This window comes from Lutzomyia longipalpis, chromosome 1 (genome assembly GCF_024334085.1).
Source record: "Lutzomyia longipalpis isolate SR_M1_2022 chromosome 1, ASM2433408v1".
NCBI classification, from domain to species: domain Eukaryota; kingdom Metazoa; phylum Arthropoda; class Insecta; order Diptera; family Psychodidae; genus Lutzomyia; species Lutzomyia longipalpis.
The window spans coordinates 4,462,112-4,481,849 of NC_074707.1; the positions used below are offsets into that span (position 1 = coordinate 4,462,112).

The window sequence follows — 19,738 nt, forward strand, 5'->3', positions numbered from 1 at the left end:
TTTTCAACTTGTATTTCACATTTCTCTCTCTCTTTCCCTTTCACACTCAACTTAAATACAATTTTACTCCTCATTGAGCTTTTCCCTTTTCGCAACAATGCAACTTGCACGTCCCCCTTTTTGCACATATGCACACAATTTTCAACCCCCTCATCGACTTGCAATTTTCTGCACCTCTTGCTATATAGCTGGGGAAAAGCTTCCTGAAGTGACACAAGTTTGTGTTTTGTTATTTTAATAGAATATCTACATATAGAGGAAGCTCCCTATACTTATGAGAAGGAGATTGTTCATCAAAAGAGGGGAAAAAAGGAATATTTTCTGTGACAATGTCAAACTAATTAGATATTCTGTTATTGCATTATAAAATTACACAGAAAGTTCTTTGATTTGTTCTTTAAAATGGTAAAGTTTTGCACGTTGTTCTGTCATTAATTATGCGCCAGGTAATGAACATTAAAGCTTCTTTTGATTACATTTTTTTAAAGTAAAATCGAATGCTTTGGAAGATAAAATCTCATAAATTTCAGTAAGGGTTAAAAAGACTTTATGCACGACATATTTTAAAGATTTGAAAAAAAAAAAAGAAAATTCTTTATTGATCTAAAATCTTTTAAAATCAGGAAAAAATCTTTTAAACTCATGCAGAATCATCCTCAGCATTAGTAAAAAAAACTGAACAAATAATTCTGAATAAATAGAATGGGACACAGAGCTTTTTTTTTCTCTGTACAATACCCCAATTCTTCTAACAGAAAAAAATGTAGAATTTTCCCTCTTAATCCCTGTTCCCTTACATATATACCTACCATTTAGTTCTTTAGAGAACTATATTCACATTAAAATCCAATTCACTACTCGTCCATTTCCATGAAAAGCACTCACTGTTTTATAATAAACGAAATACAACACAAAAGTCAACCAACACCAATGCTATAGAAGCTGCTGCTGCTAGCTTTTGGTATAAAACGTGCAAAAGAGAGGAATGCTGTATGCATTGTATTCCATGGTATTTTAACGCTACATACGTTTTCATTTGATTTAGAATTAATTACACAATGTGTAATAAACAGGGAGATTATTTGACTTTTGTGAAAATTTGTAACTTCTTAATAACTTTGCATATATGGTATTTTGTTTAAAATCCCCCTCACCACCCCCTTTTCCTCCTTTTTCACTTCCATTCCCTTACAAATAGTGCGCCTCGGTGAAAGAGACCTCCGCCCCCGCAGCACAACCCCTAGCATGCCCCTTCATCGTATACCAAACCTCAACGTTCACTTTCATATTATAAAAGAGAGAAAATATTTGCTAGCAATTGTAATAAACTGAAATATTGTAGCTATGCCGGGAAATTTAGTGGAGAAAATTTCAATCATGATAATTAAATTTCATGCCAAGAGCACGTTAGCATTTTATTCTTTTCTTTTTTGCTTTTATTTGCGGATTAGATGTGAATTTGTTGGGTTAAATAAATGAATAGTTTAGTATTAGAATGCAATGAGTTTTTGCCTTCAATTAAGGGGTGTAAAGTACAGTAAGATTGAGTCTGAAAAGCATTAAATTCAAGCATGAAAAATATTAAATTCAAGCATGAGAAGCATTAAAGAATTTATTCGGTGTACAAACCTAAAAAAAGGTTCAAATCCTGAGAAGTATAGTACTTAATTTAAGCCTAAAAGATACTAAAATCAAACCTGAAAAAAGCTTAATTCAAGCTTAAAAAACTTAATTCAAGCCTGAAAAATATTTAATTCAAGCCTGTGTAGTATTTAAGTGAGAATTTATCGATTTATAAACCTAAAAAGGTTAAAATCAAACAGGAAAAAAGTATCAAATTTAATCCAGAGAAGTAGGTAGGGGAAGACGGGGTAATTTGGCTACTTTGGCAAAGTCATTTATGGCAATATCTCAAGTATGGTAAATGCTAGAAAATCCATTTCTCTACAGTTTATACTACCTATAGAAATATTCAATCGTACCAAGTTTGGGGAAAATCCGATCATTGGATTTTCTTTTGTTTAAGAAAAATCATTTTTTCACTTTTTCAAGTGCTTTTGGCATTTTGGGAATTCGTCATTTTCGAAAAATTTTTAACACTTAAAAATTTACTTTTTAGCCATTAAGGGTCATTGATCCCTCATAAATACGATAGTGACATCCATTTTCCGATATCACAAACAGATTTTCCTGTGGAAATGGTTTTATCCGGAAAATTGGAGTGGGGTAATTTGGCCACTTAAGTTTTTCCGGCAGAATTTTCCGACCACATTTAAGATATTAATTATGGTTGTGCCTTTTAATGTTTTCTTAATGATTGTAAGCAAAGTATGACAAAAAATTTAAGCTAGAAAAAGAAATTTACGATAATTTGAAAAATGGCCTTTTTTAGACTTTGCCCGTTTATGGTTCATGATAAAGTTTGAGGCTCTGTTAAATATTTTTATCTGGCTAATTACTGGAAACGAATCTTAGATAAATATCCTATGTACCAATGAATATTCGAAAAATAAAAATTTGTTGTTGTCCAAAAATTTTCATATTTAACAATTTGTGTGCCAAAGTGTCTAAATTACCCGTGCTCGGGGTAATTTGGACACTAAGCTAAGGGTCCAGGAAAATGGAAAATTCACCCATTTCTTATCGAGATAGAGAAAAGTGTTATATGGGAAAGTTGTAGGCCGGAAAATTTCCTACAAAATAGAGCTATTTGGTTTTCTTCATATTACCATACTTGCTTGATAAATCCCAAAAACCGCCAGAGGCCAAATTACCCCGTCCTCCCCTACTTAATTTAAGCTTGAAAGGCTCTAAAATCAAACCTGAAAAGTGGTTAATTCAAGCCCAAAAAATATTGGATTTTACAAGGCAGGAATTTAGAAGCAAAAGCTGAAGAAATACTAAATTCAACCCAAAAACTTTTTTTGATTTGTAGCAAGGGGTGTTTTTATCTGTATAAAAATATTCCAATCTTTGGAAATGTTCGAAATATTTATCAAGAATCAGAATATTTGCCAATAATCGATTGATAAGCTAGAAAAATGAAAATATTCAGCAGATAAAAAAACCCCCTTACATTCAATTGTTGCAGAAAAATGCAGAAATTAATGACAAAACATACCGACATCTATTGAGAAAAAACATCTTGCAAGAAACAGTCAATGGCGGTAATAGAAAAAAAAATTTGGAAACGATAAAAAATCGCATTACAAAACCCCTTTTGAAGAAAAAAATAAAAGAACCTTCCAAAGTGGCCATTATTAAAATTGAACAACACACAAGAAGGCTAATTTTATCCACCCTCAAACTTGAAAATATACAAATAAAAAACCCTCTCAGAGACAGACCATCGTCATTTTGGATTATTTATCGCCATGGAATGTGGAAAATTGTATTATTTATATTTTTTGGGAGTAAGGTAGCCTATTTTTTTGCTTTTCTTTTAAATCCTCACAAAAATTATCTCACACCACAAACGAGAGATTTTATTCTCAACACCCAGAAAAGAGGGGACGAATATACTGCAGAAAAAAGGGTTATTCTAAGGGTGGCTATAAGTCCGGTTTTCATCCCCATACTACCTACATTTTAGAAGTATAAATTGTATAGGTAAATAAAATCCTTTCATATTATCGTGTATTTTAATACCCTTTCGTCTTTTCACATATGAATTGAAAAATGATGAAATTTCCGTTTTTGTATGGAATATACATAAATATAATTTTCTCTATATTAATACAAATTTCATCAGTTTCCCTTTTATCCCAAAAAATATATTTTATACGTGCGGTAATATAAAACAATATTTCTATTCAATGGAAAAAGGTTTTCCACACATTAACAAACACCGAAGGAACTAATGAGAAATTAATAAAATCTCTTCCCTCCTTGTTTTATACCATTTTAACCTTTTCGTCCATTCATTTAATAATTATAAATAATTATTCATATTTGACCATGACGTTATACCTTCCCCCCCTCCACCCTCTCCCTACTTCCCATCACATACTACATACCTATAATATTTTCACAAATGTAGGTAACAATGTAACACCATCCCCATGGCGGCTGTTTTTGGTCCCAAATTAAAAGTGATGCGTAGAAGGAAAATTTACCATTTTACCGGGACACGAATGAAATATATTATGTATATACATAATACAGTCATTTTATTATTAGCAAAAGTGGGCCAATGGTCAGTTTGAACTGAAGAGAAAATGCTGTATGGACCAAAATTTGCCTCTCAATTTCTCCCCCCTTTTGGTGTGTGTGTACAACTCAACCCACCCACCCCCCCTAGCAGGGATAAAAGGGTGTGTACAAGCTTGGAAGACCCACCCCATCCCCCTTATGTCCTATATCATTTTCAGAGGTACAACAGACACCCATTATTGTTCACCTTTTTGGCGCATTTTCCTTTTTCTCACCACCCCCCCTCATGCCCATAAGCGGGGGATATTCCACGGACATTCATTTGAATCCGCAAACTCCCGTGCCCATCATCAATTTTATACGCATACAAGTGATTCAGGGATGGGGGTGGCCTCATATATGGATATTTAATGCCTTCAGAGCGGCCCCGGTGTATTGGCCAAAAACCTCTGACTTTATATTCAACATATTATGAATAATAATATCTGGACGAAAAGCATTTTCCACCCTTGAACGAAAAAAGACCGTGTGGGGGTGGGTGGATGCCACACGGAGATGGTCAAATTCACCCACAACCCCTTTCTCCTTTTTCTGGGGAGGTGGTGGTGGATGGTGTGAGAATATACAGAGTTCACGACATATGATTTCTCTACATACTTTACAGATGCTTGCAAAAATGTTTTTAACTTTCTTCAAATTTTTATTAACTAAAAAGGTTTCTTTGCGTTCATTGAAAGATTTTTGAATTGCAAAATAAAATATTTTAGTTTGAATATTTATGATTAATAATAATTGGAAAATAAACTAAGAAATTTACAGTAATTAGGGGAAAAATCTCTATTTTGTAATAAAAAATATTGTTAAAATTGCTAAAATTCAGATTAGCCTCCAAATTTATCGCAATATTATTCTGATTGAACTGAACACAATATTTTCAGTGCAGTTCTTGATTAATAACAATCTTATTTCACTACAGTTCAAAGCAATTAATGGTTTGCGTCTAATTATCGCTCAATTTTCCCCCAATTATTGCTCAAATATCGTTCAATTATCACTCAATTATCTGCCAATTGTACTGAAGAATCTTTACAAATCTCTAACAAAGAAAAAATGCAATATCTCAAAAAAAAAAAGAAAAATATTTCAAAAACATTTCTGCTCATCTCTGTAAATTTCAGTAAATGTCGGAGGGAAAGGAAATTATATGGGAAGGGTACGGAGGAGGGCGGTGTGTGGGTGGATGAGGTGAAATGGTCACAGGATGTACCAACCTCAATTCAATCTGAAACATGAGTAAAAAAGCCAACCCACTAAATGGACGGCCAAACACCGACCCGAAATAATGTATTAAATTATAAATAAAATATGGTCCACCGAATGGGATTCTTCTTTTTTTTCACTCTTCATAAATACTATAATACCCAACATCACTCATTTTCACGTTTTATGCAACCTAAAAATTTTACGGGTACCATCATAAAATTTGCTTACTCCACCAAATCACACAAAAAGTGCTCAAACAAAATACGAGAAAAAAAATACGATGAAAACAAAACTTGTATTAGAGAATGATTTGTTTTTTGAATGTTTTTTTTTTGAAACATAATTAGGAATTTACAATAGCACGTGCTTTACACGAGAGATTATCTACTTCCTGAGGTTGGTTTAGATTATTTTTAAGAAAATTTTAAAGCTTTATTGATGATTTATTGTATTCAGTTCAGAGCAACGACATTTAAATATATAAAAAGCATACGACATTTAATACCTATAAAGTTTTCTTTTAAACCTTTAAATTTCTTACAAACAGGAAGTCAACACGTGATAAACCGTGATAAACTATTAAACTAATATTTTATCTACTTATCCTACGTCAGACTATTTAAAGAATAAAAATTACACGAAACTATGGGTGTTTATTAAAAAGCAAAAGTTAATAAAATATAAAAAAAAAGAAAACAAAGAAAGAAAAATTGTCCATATAATCAGCCAAGCTTGTAAAAATATATACAACTATTAAACTAATTTCTTTCTACTTATCCTACGTCAGACTATATTTAGAGAATAAGAATTAGAAAAAAAAACTTTAAAAAAAACTTAAAAAATGAATTAAATTAAAAAAAAATGAAATGAAAACAAACAAAGAAATTGTTACTATAATCAGCCAAGCTTCTAAAGATATACAAGTTTCCCATGCAAATACAAGCTTTTCACACTAAAGAGACGATATTTTAAAAATTCTTTTCATTTTTGTCTCATCTCCTTTTCAGGTAGAAAAAAACTAACAACGTTTAATTAAAGATTAAGTGGGTAATAACTTTATTTCCTAACTTCTCTTTCTTGAGAACAGTATAAAAGCAAGTAGACTAAACCTGGAAATCATCAGTTATTTTTCCGGAACGAAAGTAAATAAGTGTGGACGTAGGAAAATGAAAGTCCCTGACTTCCTAACTAAAGATGTTTTAGTTAAAATCATTGAGAATGGATACAATTTTGTGGATTTTACAATTAATAACGTTAAAGTGGAAAGTGGTGTACCAGATGGTGAAAACTACTGCAGTAGGGTCTATCGTGTCTTCGTGGATGTGATTGATAGTGAGAAAAATGTTGAACGAATTCAATTATTCATCAAAGAGCAACTAACCAAAGACACTAGTGAGGAATTGTTGGAAAATATGGAGCTTTTTGTGAAAGAAATTGACATGCTTGAAAATATTTTGCCAATGTTGTCTAAAATCGCTGGTGGTGTACAATTTGCTCCAAAGTGAGAATGAAACTCTTAAAAAATCAATCTTGAATATAGAATTAAATAAAAATTTCTTTTTAAAGGTTTTTCCATTCCATATCTGAACCAAAAGTCAAATTAATTGCCTCCCAAGACCTAACAGAAATAAATTATCACATGGCTAATCGACACAATTCCCTCGACTACGATCACTGTTGCATTGCCCTGGCTAAATTGGGCCAAATGCACGCAGCATCGATGATTTTGGCCAAAGAAAATCCCTCACTTATGGATAAATATAATTATGGAATTTTTCACGGAACTGTTGGCAAAAAAAGCTACATTGAGAGTATCCTAGGACCGAATTTTCTAGTTCTGTGTGATTCTGCCGAGAAGTGGGAGGGTTTTGAGGAGATTTCTGCAAAATTAAACAAGATGAAGGATAATTTCTGGGCAATTGTGTATGAAAGTGACTTGGATAAAAATGACGGATACAGGGTACTAACTCATGGAGATTTTTGGATTAATAACTTCCTTTTCAAGTACGATGAAGTGACAGGAAAACCCATTGACACAATCTTTGTAAGTTCAGTAACAAGGGGTGTTTATCTGGCGAATATTTTGGCTTTTTAAGCGAATCATCCGAATATTTCTGAAGATCTAAAAAATTATTTGACCATTCCTTGTCAGGGAAATGAGGCCCAATTTTGACTTCCTAGTGTCGTTTTAAATAAACTATTAATTAAAATCAATAAGACTATAAATGTAGAAAATTATGGAAAATAAGGGCCTAATATTGACTTAAAAATTCAATTCAAAAACGTATTTAGGAATTTTTTGTTTGAATTTAGTCTTTTTTGGGTTAAATTTACTAATTTTCGATTTGAATCTAGTCCTTTTTTAGGCTTTCATAATTTTTTTTAATAAATTTTGTTTTTCAATCTGAGCTGTTTTGGGACTGAAAACAAAATTGGCTTGAATTTATTCTTTTTTGGGGTTGAATTTACAACTTTTTGTCTTGAATTTAAAACTCTTCGTCTTTAATTTACTACTTTTCGGTTTGATTTAAGCGTTTCTATGCTTGAATTTAACATTTTTAGGCTTAGACATATATTTCAATTTCCTTGGCGAATCATCCGAATATTAGTGAATAAACCGAATATTTCCGAAAATCCGAATAATTTTGTCCAGATAAACACCCCTTGTTCAGTAACTATTATTGTAAAAGAAGGTTCTAGAATTGATCAATTCAACTCAAATTTACTTAAAAATTTCAGGTTGATCTCACATATTCTCACTACACATCGCCAGCAAATGATGTTCAGTATTTCCTCAATACAAGCCCAAAGAATGAGATTCGTGAAAGCCGCCGAGAAGATCTTATTCGTGTGTATTATGCCTCATTTGAGCGAACACTGAGCGATCTCAATCATCGCGTAATACCAACTTTTGATGATCTTCTCGTGGAAATGAGAAAGAAGGAAATGTTCGGATTCATGTCAGCTATCTTCATACTACCCCTCGTCCTTATGGAAAGACAATCCCCCCTGGGTTATGGCATAGACGGTTTAGTTGAACCTGAGACATCCAAGGATATGATAAATATCATGATCACGGGGAAAAGCTACACAGAAACCATAAAATTAATTTTGAAACGTGCCGACAAACTGAAACTCTTTGACTTTGAGTGATTTTACTTTTATCTTGAACCTGAATATGTTGTATAGAGAATAATTAGGTATATGGTATTGAGTAAAAAAAATTAACGATTGAGTAATAAATGTTTTTGTTGGACGTTTTAGTTAATAAAGAACTTTTTAATAAAAACTCTTTACAGCTTAATTGAAAAAAAAATGGAATCCCCGTTAAGAACATAAAAGTCTATTTTAAGAAAACTTAGTTCTAGCTTGGAGAACTTTAGCCAGACTTATTAATTTCATTCACAACTAAGAATCTACTTGCTTAACACGTGGGACCTTCTGGTATGAACTTTCAAAGGCCACAGTTTAGTGATACTTCCGGAGGTTGATTCAATTTAATTAAAACAAATTTTAGAGCTTTATTGATTTATTCTATTCAATTCGGATCAACGACATTTTAATTTATATATATATATATATATATATATATATATATATATAATTTATATCATATGACCTCTAAGTCACCTTTAAGATTCTTTTTTTTTTTTAAATTGCTAACAATATTATCATGTGATGAGCTATTATGTTCAATTTTTCTTGCTTATTCTACGTGAGAATATTCATAGAGAAAAAAATTACAAACAACTAATTTTTTTTTTAATAAAAAAAAAGTTAATAGAACTCAAACAATGATTAAGAAAAAATAATTAAATAGTTTCATGTAAAGCAAATAACTTCCGGAAGAGACACAAAGCAACACGGAATGACAACAAATTATTCAATCGTCTATATAATCAGCAACTCTTGTAGAGATATATACAAATTTTCCAAGCAAATACGAGCTTTTCACACTAAACAGACGATATTTGAAAAATTCTTTTCATTTTCGTCTCAACAATTTCCACCAAGAAAAAAAAACCAAACAGTTAGTTAGAGATTTAATGGGAAATAACTTGATTTCTGAAGGTCTTTTTTTCTTGAGACAGTATAAAAGCAAGTAAATTGAACTTGGAAGTCATCAGTTATTTTTTCGCAACGAAAGTAAAAATAGTGGACGTAAGAAAATGAAAGTTCCCAATAGCCTAAATACGGATTTTTTCACCAAAGTCGTTAAGAATGGATACAATTTGGTGGATTTTACAATTGGTGACGTGAAGGTGGAAATTGGGACATCTGCCGGTGATAACTACTGCAGTACGATCTATCGTGTCTTCCTGGATGTGATTGATAGTCAGCAAAATGTTGAAAAAATCCAATTTTTAATCAAACACGAACTAAACAATGAAACAAGTGGGGAATTGTTGGATAAGATGGAGGTTTTTGGAAAAGAAGTTGACATGTTTAAAAATATAGTGCCAAGGTTGTCTAAAATAACTGGTGGAGTGCAATTTGCTGCAAGGTGAGAATGCAACTCTTAAGAAAAAAAAACCTGAATAAAAAACTTTAAAAAATTTCATTTTAAAGGTTCTACTATACGTTGTCTGAACCAAAATCCAAATTAATCGTCTTGCAAGACCTAAAAGAACTTAACTTCCGCATGGCTGATCGACAGAATGCCCTCGACTATGAACACTGTTGCATAACCCTGGATAAATTGGGTCAAATGCACGCAGCATCGATGGTTTTGGCTAAAGAAAATCCCTCATTGATGGATAAATATAATTTTGGAATTTATCACGGATCCGTTGGAACGACGGGTTTCATTGAACAACTCCTAGGAGCGAATTTCCCAACTCTGTGTGATGCTGTCCGGAATTGGGATGGTTTTGAGAAGATTTCTGAGAAATTGGACAAGATGAAGGATAATTTCTGGGCAATTGTATACGAAGCTGCTTCAGATAAAAACGACGGGTACAGAGTTTTAATTCACGGAGATTTTTGGATTAATAATTTTCTCTTCAAGTACGACGAGACAACTGGAAAACCCATTGACACACTCTTTGTAAGTTTATTAACCTCTATATGCAAGATCTCTATTATGTAAGGGGCGGATAATTTTCAAAAAGAAAAGACTAAAATACCCGATTTTGTCCAGAATTGTTCGATCGTTCTAGAATTGATCGATTTAAGTCGATTTCTAGTATAAAGAGGACTAGTCATTTAAGTATGAATCAGTCCCCAAGGAGGTAACCAATTTTTGTTTTTAAATTATCGTAGGGCATTGTCAAAGACTCAAGAAAAGCGAGGTAATTTCCCGGAAAAGCGCTGGGAAATATACGAATTTTCACATTTTATGTCAAATCGGGTGCAAACTTTTTTGATTTTTTTCTTAAATTCTAGTTATTCTAGAAAATTCTTTTCTGTGTCATATGAAAGCTATTTAAAGGCCTAACAATATATATTTAAACCATTTTCCTACGGTGGAAAACTCGCGAGGTTTTCCGGCATTGAACTTTTCTTTCGCTTCCCACTTCTCCAATATTGAACGTGACCAATTTTAAAATATCCCATTTTGTAGCATTTTTAATTATCTTTCATTTGGTATAACACTTGCAGGGAAAATCCGCTGGGAAAATTCGCTACAGAATGATTTTCCAAAATTAAGCACGTTTTCGCGTTGGAGAAAAAGAGATAGGCAATTTTTTTCTAGAGGAATTCTTAGAACATTCTAGAAACATCAAAGAGAAAAAATTGCCTATCTCTTTTTCTCCAACGCGAAAACGTGCTTAACTTTGGAAAATCATTCTGTAGCGAGTTTTCCCAGCGGATTTTTCCTGCAAGTGCTATACCAAATGAAAGATAATTAAAAATGCTACAAAATGAGATATTTTAAAATTGGTCACGTTCAATATTGGAGAAGTGGGAAGCGAAAGAAAAGTTCAATGCCGGAAAATCTCGCGAGTTTTCCACCGTAGGAAAATGGTTCAAATATATATTGTTAGGCCTGTAAATAGCTTTCATATGACACAAAAAAGAATTTTCTAGAATAACTAGAAATTAAGAAAAAAATCAAAGAAGTTTGTACCCGATTTGACATAAAATGTGAAAATTCGTATATTTCCCAGCGCTTTTCCGGGAAATGACCACGCTTTTCTTGTGTCTTTGACAATGCCCTATGATAATTTAAAAATTAAATTTGGTTACCTCTTTGGGGACCAACTCCTAATGGTCTGACTAACCCTCTTTTTAAAATAATTATTCTGTCTCTACTCGGGAAATTCTAGTAGTTTTTCCTAGAATTTTTGAAGAATTTATTGTCAATTTTTAGCCTAAAGACTTCCAACGCTTCTGAACAAATTTTATATAATTTTTTTTTTCAAGTAAATCCTAGAATTTATTAGGCCTCATAGTTTCAATGAAAACTCATTCATTCTACACTGCCTCCAGAAAATATAAATCAGCATTCAAATTGCATACAAATTGTTAGTTATCCACCCGTTTATTTATAAATTCCAACACTGAATAAGTCGCTGAGAGTGAAAATGAATAAAAATTTCAGGTTGACCTCACATATTCTCACTACACATCACCAGCAAATGATGTTCAGTATTTCCTCAATACAAGCCCAAAGAATGAGATTCGTGAAAGTCGCCGAGAAGATCTTCTTCGTGTATATTATGCCTCATTTGAGCGAACACTGCGCGATCTCAATCATCGCGTAATACCAACATTTGATGATCTTCTCGTGGAAGTGAGAAAGAAGGAAATGTTTGGATTTATAACAGCCGTCTTCATCCTCCCTATTGTCCTTATGGAAAGCCAATCATCTCATGGAAGTGGCATTGATGGCTTAGTTGATCCTGATGCAGCTAAAGACATGACACGAATAATGATCTCAGGGAAACGCTACACAGAAGCTATAAAATTAATTTTGAGACGTTGTGACAAAATGAAACTCTTTGACTTTGAGTAATTTTTGCTTTTGTCTTGTGCCAGAATACAAAGAATTAATTGTGTGGAGCATAAAAAAAATTAACGATACATAATCTGCAGTAAAATCACGTGATAGAGAACTAAATCTTTTTTTGGACATTATAGTCAATCTTTTTAGCTCCAAAGAATTCAAAGAGCTCATTGTCGGGAAGAAAAAATCTTCGCAAAAGTAATAAAACATACACGCCAAACAAAAAACTTCTTTACTGAATGATAGTTCAGGGCCGCAGACAATATTTACAAACAAACTCCAACACTGCTACAAAATTAACTTATTGCAAGATCATGGCGAAACTTATTGGATTCCAAATGCTTCTGTTGAGATCAAACGTTTCAAAGTCTAATGGCTCATGTGAAATAAATCTCTATATTGTGAGAGTGTAGAGAAGTAATTTTGAGAATTGAGAGTATAGGGAAGTAGCAATTCATTGCGATTGTTTTTTTTAAATGATTTATCAGTATTATCATTTAACACGTTGAACGCTATTTTATTCTCAAATGCTTTTTAAATGAACAATTTAATTATAATAAGAAAAATCTTAAGATCTTAAAGAAATCATATTAACATAAGTTAGAAATATTCTCTTTCCAATCTATAAATAAATTATTATGTAAGTTATTATTCTTGTATTTAAAATAAATTATAATAAAACAACTATGAGAAATATATTGAATTGAATAAATTAAAGAAAAACTCCCACAATTCTATGAGAACTACAGCAAGATTATAAAAGGTACAAGTTGTTCTTTCACTAACAATCGTGTGCGGATTTTTCTTAAGTTCGGACATAAAACTATAAGCTTTCAATATAAGCAATGATTGTGCCTGAATGTATTGACAGAGAGTTATTTGTAAATGTGCTAAAAAGTCGGTTAAAACATCAAAATTTTGAATTAATAAAATACAACGTCGAGGCGGGATGTGCTCCCGGCGATAACTACTGCAGTACCATCTATCGCGTAGTGATCTCCTACTGTGAAGATCGCGAGAAAAAATCCCAGTGTATTGTGAAGTTTATGCTAAACAGTGGCCCTGGAAAGTCTTTGATGGAAAGAACAAATGTTTATGAGAAGGAAGTTGAAATGCTTTCAAAAATCTTTCCTAAGTTATCAAAATTAGCTGGTGGAACACAATTTGGGCCACAGTAAGAACTGAATTTAAAATTCTAACTAGAAAAGGTATTAAAGGTTCCGGGATCTTTGTAGGTTCTACCTCACAATCAATAGAGATGCTGAGAAGTTGATTGTAATGGAAGATTTAGCAGAGTTTGGCTATAAAATGGCTGATCGACTTCTTCTTCTAAACTACGATCAATGTTCTTTAGTTCTTAAGAAACTCGGGGAAATGCACGGATCATCCCTTGTTCTTGGTGAAGAAGATCCTTCATCAATGAATGCATATGATCAAGGTATCCTTGAAGGATCAATAGATGATCCTGGTAACGCCCAAAAATGTTTAAGCAACAATTTTCCCACTCTCTGTGAGATCGTCAAAACATGGCCTGGATATGAAGAGATCTCCAAGAAATTAGATGCAATGAATCCACGAATTTGGGAATATTTCTATGAGTGTACGAAGAGGGATAATGATGGGTATCGTGTACTTAATCACGGAGATTTCTGGATCAATAATTTCCTCTTTAAGAACGACGAAAGCACCGGAAAGCCCATTGATTGTATTTTTGTGAGTGATATGAAGCTTAATCGTAAAAATTTATACTTTGAAGGTGATCTCTCTCTAATAGGTTGACCTCCAATTCTCATATTATACCTCACCGGCACACGATCTTCAGTATTTCTTCAATACAAGCCCAACAGTAGAGATCAGAGAAAATCAGCGGGAGGAACTTCTACGCGTCTATTATGGAGCTTTCAAGAAGACACTTGAGAGTCTAAAGTACCAAAAGATCCCAACTTTCGATGATCTTCTCGTGGAAATGAAGAAACGCGAAATGTACGGGTTCTTTGCTCTAATCTACGTACAATCAATGGTTCTAATGGAGCGACAATCTGAAGAAGGAAGCGGAATTGAAGGGCTTACAAATAAAGAATCCGCAATGGATATGATCAAGATTATGTTTACCGGTAATAGGTACACAGAAGTATTGAAATCAAGCTTGAAACGTTTTGATAATTTGGGTGTATTCAATGTTTGATTTATTTTTGATTTCTTTAAGTCATATTTTTATAAGAAGTAAAATTTTATTAGAATATTGCTTGAATGCATGAAAAATTTAATAAATGTTTGAAATATTTCACAAAATACTTATAAACTTTAAAAAATAAAAAATCTAACTTATAAAAATTAAATGATTTAAGAAGTTAGGGTACCTTTTTGTAACATATGGGGATCACCAAAAAAAGAAACATTAATATGTAGAAGAACCACGTGACGGATCGGGATGATTTTTTTTTAAGTTAGAGGGCATGGCATGATTAGCTATCATTTGAATCCCAGTTTGTTCAAATCGGTCAATCCTTGCCTGAGATTTAACCAAAAGTGTATTTCTTCACTATGGTTCACTAGAATGGCTGCCATGACCGAACCATTTGACCGATTTTCAAAAATTTACCAGATTTGGAAAAAGAATTAAATTACCTTTCCAGTGATACTATACTTGTCAAAATCGGTGCACTTGCGGCTGAGATGCAAGAGGTCAAAGTGAAAAATTGTGAAATGTTGAAAAAAGTATCTTCTACCTAGGTTTATAAAAATTGGTTGCTAAAAAATGAACGGGTTGACCGATTTTCAAAAGTTTACCAGTTTTGGAAAGGTGAGAAATGTACCTTTCCAAAACTGGTAAATTTTTGAAAATCGGTTGATCGCAGCCGGAGATATATAGGTATTTGAATTTTGCCACGTGTGGTGTATAGAATTAACCCATTGTAATGAAAAAAATCTTATAAGTATAAATTATGTTTTAAAAATGATTTGAATGAAATAAAAAACAATTTTTTATCAAAAATATTTAAATTAATAAAATAAAACTCTGAATTTTACAAAAATGAGTTTATCAACATTTTTTCCGGATCAATGAAGAAAGAATCCAGCCTCAATCAATTCACAGAGTGTATCGTACATAGCAAAATAAAAACCTACAAAAGCAATAAAAGCAACATAAAAAATCTATTTGATGACTTTTTGACTGTTTGATTGCGAATAAAACTCCCAGGTCAGCCAATGTTTACAAACAAACCACGACATTGCTACAAAATTAATTATATTATAGGGGAGACCGGGGTAAAAATAGTCAATTTGCATAAATCCTTATCTGCAGGATTCCCCAAGGGCAAGAAAATTTCCTCGATAGGTAATTCTTATAGGAAATTTCCTGGCCTACAACTTTGTCTCAGACCATTTTTCTCTATCTCCACGGGAAATATGAGTTTTCGAGCTTTTCCTGAACCCTTCCGCTTCTGACTTTTTTTAGACGCGGCGGGTAAATATAGTCACCAGTTGGCTAAATAAAGTCGGTCGAATTTTCCGACATTTCCACGGATTTTCCACCTGAGAGATTGATAGTAGTTGATAGCTAAACTTCTCACCTTTTGATCCGCGACAAGGAATTTCACTTTTATACGCACTAAAACAGAGAATTTTGCGATTTTCTCAATCACGCCATTTTGCAACAAATGGATAGAAAATATGTCAAAAATTTCGAACTCCCATATGATTTACATGGGTTGACCCGATCTACCCCAAGGGGTATGTTTTGATTCTAAAAATTGTAGAGAAAAATCATTAAAAATTAATGAAAAATACACCTTGGCAACGTTTTCTGCACTAATCCAGCTAGTGAGAAAAATTATCAGATGGGAAAACTGCTGAAGGAAATGTTCGGAAAACGCGTTTTTCTCAATACGCAAAAGTTTGGGAAATGGGCCAAAAATCTATTTTCATTTTTAACTCCTAAAGTACTGATCGGATAACCTCCAAATTACTGTCAAAAATTATAGGTTGGTAGGGCTTTGCACCCTAATTTTTTCCGATTTTTCCGATTTATATTTTGGGAGAAATTGGCATTTGAAAATTCGAAAATGACTTTTTTTACCCCGGTCTCCCCTAAGAATATTGCGCAACTCTTCCCAGATAAAATTTAATGTGCGTGACGGCGATGACGTCATTTAGCTAATTGTCCAAAGAGTGTCAAGTTTTAAACACTACTGGCAGGTAAATAAACATAAATCAATAGGAGGAATGCTATGAATTCATATTTATGGGAAAATTGCATTTCTCTGATTGTTTTTCCAATTTATTTTCAATGCACATTTAATCAATAAATTCACAACAACTTTTTGTAGAATAATTGTATGCAACGCAGCATAAAATTTCATAATAGAAATTCCCATTGCTGAATATTTTGAATAAAACTAAAATATAAATCAACAAAAAACATTATCACAAATGAATAAATTACTTATTTGCTGCTCGATCAAATGCTGTATTCAAATCACGCAGACTAATGTAAAAAATTGTACAAAAAAGATCATCATTCAAATTTTTATGTATTGCCTCGAGCAACCACAAAAAAATGAAGCAAAACTATACGAAAATGTACGAAAAATTATCTCGGCAAATTAAGCAAGACGTATAAAAGGCACAAAATGAATTTTTTCCACCATCAATCGTGTGCGGATTTTTACCAAGTGCTGATCGACAGAAATATCCACCGTTTTACCAATATGATCGTGCCTGAATGTATTGATCGAGAATTCTTTGTGAATGTGCTGAAGAGTGGGCTTAAAAAGCAAGATTTTGATTTAATTAAATATGACATTGAATTGGGATGTGCTCCCGGCGATAACTACTGCAGTACCATCTATCGCGTAGTGATCTCCTACCGTGAGGATCGCGAGAAGAAAGTTCAGTGTATTGTGAAGTTTATCTTAAATGATGGTGCTGGGAAAGCCATGATGGAAAGAACGCATGTTTATGAGAAGGAAGTTGGAATGCTCTCGAAGAATTTGCCTAAATTAACAAAATTAGCTGGTGGAACACAATTTGGTCCCATGTTCTACCACACGATCAACGATGAAAATGGAAAGATCATTGTAATGGAAGATTTAGGGGAGACTGGCTATAAAATGGCCAATCGACAACTTCTTCTGGATTACGATCAATGTGCATTAGTTCTTAAGAAACTCGGGGAGTTGCACGGAACATCCCTTGTTCTTGGTGAAGAAGATCCTTCGTGTGTGGATATGTATGATCAGGCACTCCTTGAAGGATCAGTAGATGATCCTGGTATTGTTCAAATGTGCCTTGGAAGTCATTTCAATATTCTCTGTGATATCGTCAAAACATGGCCTGGATATGAAGAGATCTCCAAGAAATTAGATGCAATGAATCCCAAAATTTGGGAACTTCTCTATGCGAGCACAAAAAGGGATAAAGATCAATTTCGTGTACTTAATCACGGAGATTTCTGGATCAATAATTTCCTCTTTAAGAACGACGAAAGCACCGGAAAACCCATTGATTGTATTTTTGTGAGTGATGCGTAAATCATTTTTACGAATTTGTAATTTCAAGGTGATCTTTGTGTTCAATAGGTTGACCTCCAATTCTCATATTATACCTCACCGGCACACGATCTTCAGTATTTCTTCAATACAAGCCCAACCGCAGAGATTAGAGAAAATCAGCGGGAGGAACTTCTACGCGTCTATTATGGAGCTTTCAAGAAGACACTTGAGAGTCTAAAGTACCCAAAAATCCCAACTTTTGATGATCTTCTTGTGGAAATGAAAAAACGCGAAATGTACGGGTTCTTTGCATTGGTCTACATTCAACCAGCTGTCCTAATGGAACGACAATCTGAACAAGGAAGTGGAATTGAAGGGCTTGTCAATGAGGAAGCTGCTAAAGAAATTATTAAAATTATGTTCTCAGGCAAACGCTTTACCGAAGTATTGAAATCAAGCATAAAGCGTTTTGATAAAGTGGGATTGTTTGATATTTAATTTCACAAAAAAGTTATAATTTTCTTTTTTTTTGTATTAAGGGATGGTCACGTTATTTTGGAAACTCGGGGACTTTCAAGAGCGATTTTCAAGCCAATTTTTAAAACAAAATTTTTAAATCTGCTTGCACTCTTGTTAAATGGCCAAATACTGATAAGAATTCAGTATTTTTGATTTAGAAAATAAATTTTTGTGCTCAAAAAATTTATTTGAAATTCTCACATTTTGGCCATTTTGTTCCTGTAGAGTTTCCAAAATAACGTGACCATCCCTTATGTAGTTAAATCTTTTATTTTATTAATTTCTTAAACATTCAATGAATAACTGAAGAAGAAGATTTGATAATTTTATAATCAGTGACCCCAAAAATACTCCTGATATTGTTTTATGTATGTTTTGTGTATGCTATTAGCATGATAGAATAAAGTTAAAAAATATTAAGTAATCTTTTATATTTTTAAAGTCAGATTTATTTGTTTAGCTCAAGCCTAAGTTTTCTAAGATAGATCTAAATTTTCCAAGCTAGATCTAAGTTCTTTGAGCTAGGCTTTAGTTTTTTTTTTCAAGCTAGACCTGACTTCTTTTTTAAGGTCTGAGGCGCGATTATGGAGCCACCCAGAATTGGGAATGTTGGTTACAAATTGTTGGAAGAGTAACCAACATTCACTTCGAGGAGGTATTATTGCGCATATTTTAATTTTTTGAACATTTTAATCTGCGGCGAAACTCAACATAACCTCACTTTTCAATGTTTTGATTTTATTTTTCGCGGATTTGCGTGAACTCCGTGAAATCCGGGAGCACCTTATCAAGTAGTCGGAGCTTATTTCAGAGGGAATTGAGGGCCTCGGAAGAAAAAAAAAAAGTAATTTTTCTACTCACTCTTGTCACCCGCGAAACGCGCGAACGAACCAAAACATTTAGTATTGAAAATCACCAATTTATTTTTATTTTTAAATGACACTTTTTCACGCATTTTGGCACTATTTTAGGTCACACTCCACACAATAATAATTAAACTTTACGTTTTTGGTGGATTTACTTAAGTTTTAGTGAAAAAAAATAAGATTTTGGGGCTAAAACTGAGCCAACCAAGTGCTCAAAAGCAGTTGGTTGGCGCCAACCAAAATTTTGAGAGAAAATGTTGGTTGAGTGACACCATAATACCACTCTCCCAAAATTTCATTTAATTTCAGGAGGCTAGGGCGAATCTTGGGAGGCGCGTTTTTTTATTTTGGGAGAATTAATTTTGGGTGGCTCCATAATCGCGCCTCAGGCGCTGAAAGTTTTGAATCGTATAAATAAAATATGTGTTTAGCCGTGTACTACATCGAAATTGGTAAGGTCATTAGAAAAAAATGTATTCATTCCTCATCTACCT

The 19,738-nt window shown here is 33.1% G+C and overlaps 5 protein-coding genes across 12 annotated transcripts in view; 4 read left to right on the forward strand and 1 right to left on the reverse strand.

Moving 5' to 3' along the window:
- Positions 1-19,738, reverse strand: part of LOC129786570 (nuclear pore complex protein Nup88) — an 850,897-nt gene that overhangs the window by 782,055 nt on the left and 49,104 nt on the right. The window lies entirely within an intron of this gene.
- The window catches only part of LOC129786593 (uncharacterized), a 55,407-nt gene that overhangs the window by 17,512 nt on the left and 18,157 nt on the right, over positions 1-19,738 (forward strand). Inside the window, exons 3-5 of one of the 3 annotated variants that reach the window (XM_055821711.1) lie at positions 6,503-6,916; positions 6,982-7,459; positions 8,155-8,671. The exons of the other annotated variants lie outside the window; for them this stretch is intronic. Of the exons in view, the coding sequence (XP_055677686.1) occupies positions 6,582-6,916; positions 6,982-7,459; positions 8,155-8,568 (1,227 nt within the window). The 5' untranslated portion in view covers positions 6,503-6,581 and the 3' untranslated portion in view covers positions 8,569-8,671. Of the gene's footprint in view, positions 1-6,502; positions 6,917-6,981; positions 7,460-8,154; positions 8,672-19,738 lie in introns of those variants that run through there. 3 annotated transcript variants of the gene reach the window in all.
- Positions 9,500-13,062, forward strand: LOC129786591 (uncharacterized). The gene is made up of 3 exons (XM_055821710.1): positions 9,500-9,919; positions 9,985-10,462; positions 11,960-13,062. Exons 1-3 carry the CDS (start codon positions 9,585-9,587, stop codon positions 12,371-12,373), a joined length of 1,227 nt encoding a protein of 408 aa, XP_055677685.1. The 5' UTR covers positions 9,500-9,584; the 3' UTR covers positions 12,374-13,062.
- On the forward strand, positions 13,086-15,521 carry LOC129786594 (uncharacterized). Its single transcript, XM_055821713.1, has 3 exons — positions 13,086-13,538; positions 13,600-14,077; positions 14,139-15,521. Exons 1-3 carry the CDS (start codon positions 13,210-13,212, stop codon positions 14,547-14,549), a joined length of 1,218 nt encoding a protein of 405 aa, XP_055677688.1. The 5' UTR covers positions 13,086-13,209; the 3' UTR covers positions 14,550-15,521.
- On the forward strand, positions 16,994-18,798 carry LOC129786588 (uncharacterized). Of its 6 annotated transcripts, none has more exons than XM_055821701.1 (3): positions 16,994-17,883; positions 17,947-18,403; positions 18,638-18,798. In XM_055821701.1, exons 1-2 carry the CDS (start codon positions 16,999-17,001, stop codon positions 18,355-18,357), a joined length of 1,296 nt encoding a protein of 431 aa, XP_055677676.1. In that variant the 5' UTR covers positions 16,994-16,998; the 3' UTR covers positions 18,358-18,403; positions 18,638-18,798. The 6 variants fall into 6 exon arrangements, with proteins under 6 accessions (XP_055677676.1, XP_055677678.1, XP_055677679.1 ...); XM_055821703.1 differs by having other exon boundaries at positions 17,947-18,369; positions 18,715-18,798; XM_055821704.1 differs by having other exon boundaries at positions 17,947-18,336; positions 18,688-18,798.